The sequence below is a fragment of the Alligator sinensis genome, unplaced genomic scaffold, assembly GCF_000455745.1.
Source record: "Alligator sinensis unplaced genomic scaffold, ASM45574v1 scaffold832_4, whole genome shotgun sequence".
Taxonomy (NCBI): Eukaryota; Metazoa; Chordata; order Crocodylia; family Alligatoridae; genus Alligator; species Alligator sinensis.
The window spans coordinates 608,275-617,525 of NW_005842329.1; the positions used below are offsets into that span (position 1 = coordinate 608,275).

The window sequence follows — 9,251 nt, forward strand, 5'->3', positions numbered from 1 at the left end:
ACAAACTCATCAGGGGAGATCAACAGCAAATAGGTAGAGCCCTTTTCTCCCCAGCACCACCTGGGGTGACAAGGAACAATGGTCATAAGCTGATGGAGAATAGGTTTAGGTTGGAGATCAGAAGGCAATATTTTACAGTTAGGGTGGCCAACATCTGGAACCAACTTCCCAGGGAGGTGGTCCTGGCCCCTACCTTGGGCAATTCAAGAGGAGGTTGGATGATCGCCTGTCTGGGGTCTTGTGAACCCAGCATTCATTCCCGCCTGTGGCAGAGGGTCAGGCTAGATGATCTGTTCAGGTCCCTCCTGACCTTAGTTACTATGAAATTAGTAATTCTATTTTATTGAATAACAAAGCAACAGTTATCATTTGATTCTTTCATAAATAGGGACCTACCAAATTCATGGTGGGAGTGGGATGCACAGCCCTATTTAAAACTGTAGTTTTTGTCTCTCAGCTGATCAGGAGCCAGTGGTGAGAAGTGAGGCCCCTCTGCCAATCAATGGTGGGGGGATGCACAGGGGAATCTGCAAGTTTAAAGGAGCTACCACGCACCCTACTCACACTGTGAATTTGATAGGTTCCTATTCATAAATAACTGTGATGTAATAGGAGGATGGGGTTCATTTTTTTCTCCTTAAATAATTGTGCAGTTGATATATTGGTATATATTAAAAGAGTATACTGCAGTCAAAGTATGTGTAGCACCTGTATAGGCTGAAATGTGACACATTAGTCTAATTCATTATACAGTTTCAGATTACACATATTTTACGGTTAGCTGAGTTACTGAGAAACTGTATTCAAGCACATGGTTTGTAAAGTAAATTCAAAACAGTTTGTTTATACGTTAATTTCTGTGTGCTGGTCTTTCCTAACATAATACTACCCATACATGAAGATGAGGGCTGATGCCATTATTTGTGAGATTCAGTCTTTATTCTTTAAAAAAAGTCTTTTTATTTAGAAAATATAAGGAATTTTACATGCATTATCATTAAGAAATAATAAATGAAATGTTAATAAAAAAACTGTTGACCACATTCTGTTGATGAGAAAGACAATGCAGTGACTATTGGGTCTGGTTCAAGTCTCTTTATTCCATGCTGGCTGTGGACATCCATTTTACAGCCTCTTTATGTAACTAGAGTAGTGTAAATGAGAGAATCGGGGCCAGTTGGTGATCTATTAGGCATGGACTTACCATGCTGGAAAATGAATTTCTTTAACCTGATTAGGGCAGGCTCCTCCATTTTTTTTTTCTTGAAATGAAAAGCTGTTTTGTCTTTACCCTTTTACAAGCCATGCTAAGCCTCTATAACTGTTTCACCATTTAATATATTATTGCATTTATTTTTCCCTGAGGCTGACTGATAATGTTTCTGCTCTTTGCAGTAACAATATGTTTGGTAACCCAAAAAGATGTCCCTGGTGTGAGTGTGAATTATGTTTCTTGGGAGGGATTTGGTAGGGATTTAAACACAAAGAGAAAGCTAAGACCAAGTGTAGCTCCTAAAAACTAAATCATAGCTTGACTAGCACAATAACAAAAAAGTTGCATTGAATTCCCTAACCACTACTGCCCTGGCTACCGACCTCACAGGGAAATGAAGGAGACTTTGAGCCATTACCTCCCCTGCTATGATGCAGGTTGGATGGATGAAGTAGAGATGCGAAATGGGGAGAGCCTTAACACTGCACCCCCAATATTCCAGGTATATTCAGCAGTGATTCATAATCTGGAGTGCCCAACTTTTGAGACATTTAAAGGGGGCTGAACAATAAAGAAGTGCTGAACTTTAAGGTATGCAAAGTTGTGCACCCTAAATCACTTTGAAAATGATGGCCTGCCTTTTTCAGAATAAATGTTTGATCTTTGGGGAAATAGACCAGTTTTCCTCACTAAAATCCAGTATTGATAAATAACAATTGTTCTTTCAGATGTATCACAGAATTCGCCATTCAGAATGTATTTATCGTGTAACAATGGAAAAGCTATCCTATCACAGTGTTTGTACTGCAGAAGAGTGGCAAAACCTCATGCACTGCACACTCCCTCCACACATCTGCAAGGAAATAGAATTGTGAGTCTTTTGTCATTTTAGGAGCAGCTACAACCTGTCTTCTGAAAAATATTTTTTTTCAATGTACCCAAGGGTTTATGGAAATCACTGTTGTCACAGAAATTGTCTCTCCACTGCCTAACATCTTGTTAGATCTTGTTAGATCTTGTTATCACTGTACAACTAAGGGGACCCAGGTATACCTAGTCAGAATGACAGCTTTTTGCACAGTTGTAAATTACAACACCACACATTGCATGAGAGCAGCAAATCAGGCCCAAAGAATGTAGAGATAAAAGAGGATAGGGAGGCTGACCACTGAATTTGGACACCTAAACCCAAGAATGCATTTCCCAAAATGACAGTCTGATGTATTAGGTACCTAAAGTCTGCATAGGCCTAAGTTTTCACTAATAAAGTACACTACATACCTAAGGTTAAACTTTTGCAAATGCACAGAAGCTTCTCCATCTTGTCACTAATGAGGAAATCGGCATTTATGTCATGGCTAAGCTCAGTCAGGATTCACAAACAACATATTCCTCTGCTTGTGTCCCTGGAGAGGCCCAGACAAATAAGAGTGTTCTGTCAGGCCAATTGCAAATGTGTAGGCTCAGGCTCCCACAAAATACAGTGCATCAGCTGCTTTCATTCAAAAAAAGCCAGAGCAGGAAATGTCCCAGTTTTATACAATAGTTCAGTAGTTAGAGAACTTCCCCAGTGTGAGGCACAGCCTTAGGTTCAAATTCACATTTCCTACCTTCCAGGAGAATGCACTAACCACCACGGGATTGACAGTGCTGGTGTGGGGGCACTCTTAACCATCTGCTGTTGAAATATGCATTAAAAATGCATAGAGCCAAAGGATAAGAAAGAGTAAGCATGAGGCTATAGCTTAATAATTAGGGCACTCAGGGGCTGGGGGTCTGCTCTCTAGTCTTTGCTTCAAAACCTTTCTAAGTATTTTCCATGTTAGTCATTGCTTATAATGCATAAAATATCCTTTCTGCAAGAACCAGAATCAAAATTTTGCCCCTCTGGGTGAACAATTTCAACAAGCACTGAAAATGCCCATGTCTGAGTTGAGCCTGTAATGGTTAGGGCTTTAGTCTGGGAGACGATAAAGAGAGGTTTGAACACGTGTAGGCACAGGAAAAAATTGAACTCGAGTCTTCTACATCCTAAGTGCTCTAGCCCAGCAGTCAGCAACCTTTTCTGACAGTGGGCCAGAAATGGCCTGGCTTGGCTCTTGAGATGGGCCAGTGCTAGACCCTGGCTAGCACCGGCATTACTTCCTCCCACTGCCTGGCTGCGGCACGGTGAGGGAAAACTTGCTGCAAAGTGGCATAGCATGGGCAAAGCCGCAGCTCCATGGGCTGGATCCAATGGCTCTGCAGGCCAGATTCATCCTGTGGGCTGTAGGTTGCCAACCCCTGCTCTTGCCTGTTGCGTCCCCTCTCATCAGTTTTCTAAAGAAAAGAACTAATTACTTAACTTCAGAGTAGGGGTCAAGGCTAGGGAAGGACCTATATCCCAAGTGGATATAGGTCCTTCCCTACAGGCAAAAGTTAGGGGAGAAGGGCAGGATTTAGACTCTAGATAAGAGTTTCCAGTAGCTACATTTGGGTAGCTTCACCCTGCTGACATTTTAAATCTCATTCTGAGACTCCTAACACTTCCCATATTCTGTACAGGGAGTTTAAGAGCCTAAATCAAGGCTATGAATTCTGCTTTAGGAGCTAGATGCCTAATAAATAAGTCAGGTGTTGTAGAGCTGAGAGTTGCAACACCTGTCATTTGGGGATCTAGCCCAGGGTACTTAATGCTGCAAAGTGTTAAGCACCATGGCTTTGAGCCTACAAAATATGTAAACTTGTGCATGAGTTTAACTAGGACTACTCCTGCTTAAAGTTTAGCGCATGCTTGTTGAAAGTCAAAGTGCTCAGCAGCATATAGGATTCCATCCCAGTGTAGGACTGTTCTGTGCAGTATAATTTCTGGTGCTTTGTTAAATGATATTATATAACCCACCTCCTCAACAAAATTGATTTTTACTTTTAAATATGACAGCCTTTCTTTCTGAGCTGCATAAAAACCTTTAGTTTGAAAAATCTGAATACATTAACCATTTTCCAAGCAATTCACCTACCTTCACATCTAATGCACCTGCTGTGCTCTTCAGTTTAACCCCACACAAGCTAACATTTAGTTGGGTTCAGTGCAAAGTAAACAGAACACCAACAGCACAAGAGGTGCAATGAAAGGGATTAAGTTATAACAGTAGCTTAGCCACACTGGCTGCTAACATGAGGTGTGAATGCTGATGTGAAGGAAAAGATGTTGGATGGTGAAACACAAAAACACAGTATTAAATGTTTGCATTTGAAGTTTTGACTTTCTTTCTGTTAACTAGTAAAAGCTCATTTGACTGAAAAAAAGCCCGAAGAAAACCTTACCCAACTTTTGAAACAAATAATTGAATTTTACCAGTGACAAAGCAGTGAACTTCTTACTTTTACCACCCTAACATTTTTCATAGCAAATGATTACTTTGGGTTTGAAGATTTTCTTAACTGGGTTATATATCCCCTCATTATCCTTGTTGAATAAAAAAGATTCTGGTTGATTGATTACATTTTTTAAAACAGTTTTAGTTTTCTTAATCATGCCAGGCTAGTCAGCTTCAGCTGCTATTAATCAGCATAGTTCCATTGGAGTCAGTAGAATTACATTAACTCGCACCAGCTGAAGGTCTGGCCCAGAAAAGTCAGTTTACACATATCTTCAGAAACAGGTTAGTGCTGTCAAGTGAGTACATTATCTAGTAGCCTTAGCACATCAGGTGAGTACATTATCTACTAGCCTCAGCATGAATGTAGTAAGATTAACAGGATATTTCCTTTTGCTAAACTTGAACTTTCTTTGTTAGATACCACTTTGATATCAGCCCCTTTGAAGATGTCTGGCCAGCCATTTTTGTCTACATGGTCCACCAGTCCTGTGGGACAGCCTGGTATGGTTAAAAATATTTTACACTGCTTTTATTTTGGTTCCATAATTCACTTTTTCCATTAATATTGTGATCAATCTCCTCAAATACTTGCATTTTATGCATCTTACTACTAAGATCTACTGGGGTCTGCTCAAGACTAACTAGGTTTCCAGTCCCAGGTATTTTTTGATGTTTCCCAGCTGAGTTAAGATGTAGGAATGCTCAGAATAAAGAACTCCAGGTGTCCAACAGCAGCCCTTGGAATAAACAGCAACATTGCTTTGTTTCTTAATGGAGGCCAGCAACATTGCTTTGTTTCTTAATGGAGGCACACTAATCTTGGAGGCTATTCTTCAGCCAAGACGGTGACAGCACAATGAGCCAGATGCAGCCCACAGACTATTAGTTTGGTCCCTCTGGTTTAACATATGGTTGAAATAGTGTTTAAAAATATGTTCTAGTATAGAACATTGCCTAGCATTGAACTGGAAAATGGCAAAAGGCAAAGGAGACAAGATTCTTTACATAAATGTTACTTCCACCTTCATTGTGACAATAACTGATTGTCAAATAAATTGATTTGATTAATTTTTCTAAAGATAGGCTCAAGGGGGGCCTGGTGGCTGCCTATAAGAATATAAGGGGTATACATCAGGATCTGGGGGAACGTCTGTTCACCAGAGCACCCCAAGGGATGACAAGGTCAAACAGTCACAAATTCCTCCAAGACTATTTCAGGCTGGGCATAAGGAAAAACTTCTTTACAGCCCAAGCTTCCAAGACGTGGAACAGATTGCCGCCAGAGGTGGTGCAGGCACCTACTCTGGACTCTTTTAAGATACATTTGGACATTTACCTTGCTGGGATCCTGTGACCCCAGCTGATTTCTTGCCCTTGGGGCAGGGAGCTGGACTCGATCTCCTGAAGTCCCTTCCAGCCCTAATGTCAATGAAATCTATATTATATAATATATTTTTTAAACATTATATAACTTCCTATTAGCACTGCCAAGTTGAGAATCTTTACTGGCCAGATCTACCCTAGTGCCAAAAGTCTGTAGCTTTTTTGGTCTCTGCAGAATTAGGCAGATGGGGGGAATGAAAGGAGGAACTATTGTCTCTCCAAGATTGTGGGGGAGTTGGAAAACAATTTAGTGGCTCCACTGCTCCAGCACGTTCCTTCATTAGATTCAGGATCACATCATTGCATTTCTGGCTCCTTTTCTGACCTTTCCATGAGCAAATCTCTTCTCCCTCTGCACTGCAAAATGGTTGAGCAATAGCCCATTCTGTTTACAAACTTCACCCCTCCTTTTTGTAGCAAAATCACATCATTTCCATAGTCAAAAAATGTTTTAGGCTGCACAAGTTGGGGCTGAATTTACTCCTAAATTAATTTTCTTCTAAACTATGTTTTCTAGGAGTTTCAAACCTGACCTGAAGAACATTGCCCTTAGTTGAAATGTTGTTTTAGTGAGTCTCAGCCCTCAGATTACAAATATATGTATTTTTTTTTCATGTTCACTTAAAGAAATACACTCAGTATCGAAGGGGCTTCTGCCTAATTTCTTTCCATACACAAAATACTTTTTTTTTTTTTTTGAAATTTCTTCTTATGGTACTTTTAAAAAATGAAGAAAAAAAAAGCTTTCTATTTCCCACAAACAAAATCTATAGCTATTTTATTGGAGTCTGAATGGACTGAAAGCCAGAATTGTACCCCTGCCTAAGAGGTAGAGTATAACTCAGTTGTCCAAGGAATAGTCTAGGGGGGGAAAACGGACTCTCAGTTTCTTGCTTTCCCTCAGCAAGAATAATCTGTCACTGTCCTCACTAGGCATGATGGAGGGAATAGTTATATTCTGGATTCAGGTGTCCTTTCTGTGATAATTTTGCCTTTGATGGCAACTGTCCCTTACTAGCTTCTAAAAAGCAGAAAGCAGGTATTTGAGCACGTTGGAAGTAATTATTGTAATATTTATGTTCTGAAGATTATTGTACTTGAAACTGTATTTTGACAGGTGTTTTGAAATGTCTGACTTAAACCTCTGGATTTAAAAAAAAAATTGAAAGTTTTAATGCAAAATGCATCTCCAGCCTTTCTCTAATGCAAAGCTAAAAAATCTGCACACACTATACCATATTTTCTCACACACCATATGCTGCCAAGTAAAACATACCTTGTTTTTGAGAAGTCAGAATGAAGAATTTTTTCCCCCAGAGTTGTGGCTTCATAGAGCGGAGACAGAGACTAATCTTCAAATCACTCACCCTCTCTTTCTTGCTAGAAGCTCAAACTGTAGTTGCTGTTGAAGACTGGTTTCCGTGGGCAGATCGATGAATTTGAAAAAAGCTAAAACAGTCTGTAGGGCTGTGAAATGGGAGGAGAGAGACCAGGAGTAGCTAGCAGACAGAAAAATTGCCAGAACAAAAACCAGCTTGATTAATGGAACAAGGCAGTCATTAATACCTGTGGCGTGCAGAGCAATGAGCCCTTAAGCCAATCGATTCCCTCAGCTGCATGAATAGAAAAGTCAGGGTGCTCTAGGGTAGTTGGTTTAAAACTTTGGGTACAAAAGGATTTAAAGTGAGGTGCTTCTATTTTGGGCAGAAAATCAGCTTTCCTGCTTATACCATGTACCCAAGTTTGGAAGACTAATTTTGAGGGGAAAGGTACATGTGAGAAAATACAGTAATAATTGCCTTGCTCAGCATGCAACCGTGGGAATTTTTTTGTCTAAATGCTTTCATAAAGTAGAGGCAGACAAGGTTCCTTGGGTGAATTTGATATCTTTTAATGGAAGAGCACACACCAACTGCTGAAGCTTCCTTAGCCTGACAAAGGGTTTTTGAACCCGAAAGCTTGCTTAATAACTATTCTCCAACCATTTGGGTTGGTCTAATAAAATATATCAAATTCACCCAAGGAACCTTGTCTGCCTATGTCCTTAGACCAACACAGCTACAACCCAAACCCCTTCATAAAGTAAATGTGTTTACATATACATATGATTGGTAAGAGCCTATCAGCTTTGGTTTTTAGGCCATGTACGCTTTAAAAGTAATATTGTAATTATATAAAACAGCAATCGAGACGAAGGCAGTTCACTCAGGTAATGTTGGATAATTAATTTACACAAAGCAAAAGCAGCCTTACTGATTAAAATGTCCAGTTCATCCTTAAAATCTTCCTCCTTAGCACTGCTGCACTCACCACATGGTCAATAATCATATATATGACTTACATTACAATACCCAGGCATTTCAGCATGAGTGAAAGATAGTATAGGAAGCTTAGTCTGTTTGGTGTTGTGGGGAAAGCACAGAATTTGGACTCGGGTGTCTTGGGCTCAATTCTAGATCTAAACATAAGCTTCCTTTGTCACCGTGGGTAACTGGTTCTTGGATAACTGCATGATGGAAAAAAATAAATAACATTTTGTGAATATGTGTTAACTTGAGGATTTCAGGAGCAAAAAACTCTTAACCCATAAACAATGTTTCGTTTAACACCTCTACAATGAAAGATTTAATTTTTTATTCAAAATAACTTTGGTTTTGATATTTCCTTTAATTCTGTCTTAAAGTAATTAAAAATTAAGTGTGCCCTAAACCATGTGTTTTGTGTTGAATAAAGTGTTCTATTTGACCCGAGATAAATGTTATTTCTTGTCTTTTTGATTTACCAACAGATTTTTTTTTCAGTTTGACTCAATACAGCTTTTATAATCCATCATTCAGTCAGCTTTAATGGATGCTCGCTTAAAGAAATGAGATTTGGGGATCTTTTTATATAAACTCTTGAGAATTCCTTGAATAGATTTACCGTACTAATAATTACAGACAAGAATAAGAACAGGAGGCATGCGTGCACTAGGCCTATTGGAAATTAAATGTTTCATATTTCTGATATGAGGAAGAGGACCCAGTTGAAGAGTAGTGTTGCTGTTTTTGGGGAGGTTGGGGGTGGGGTTGGTGACTAAAAAATATTTTCATTGTTTCCTTTTCTCTTACCAATTTCTCTTCTCTTAAGCTTTGAACTTGAAAAGCTGTGTCGTTTTACTATGTCTGTAAAGAAAAACTATCGCCGTGTGCCCTATCACAACTGGAAGCATGCGATTACAGTTGCACATTGTATGTATGCCATACTTCAGAACAACCAAGGGCTTTTCACAGACCTGGAGGTAAGTGTAGGGA

At 39.5% G+C, this 9,251-nt stretch overlaps 1 protein-coding gene across 2 annotated transcripts in view; it reads left to right on the forward strand.

Annotated features, from left to right (window-relative positions):
* The window catches only part of PDE10A (phosphodiesterase 10A), a 337,773-nt gene that overhangs the window by 294,335 nt on the left and 34,187 nt on the right, over positions 1–9,251 (forward strand). For both annotated transcript variants that reach the window (XM_025210028.1, XM_025210029.1), the window contains exons 14-16: positions 1,942–2,084; positions 4,993–5,076; positions 9,088–9,238. In XM_025210028.1, the coding sequence (XP_025065813.1) occupies positions 1,942–2,084; positions 4,993–5,076; positions 9,088–9,238 (378 nt within the window). The remainder of the gene's footprint in view (positions 1–1,941; positions 2,085–4,992; positions 5,077–9,087; positions 9,239–9,251) is intronic.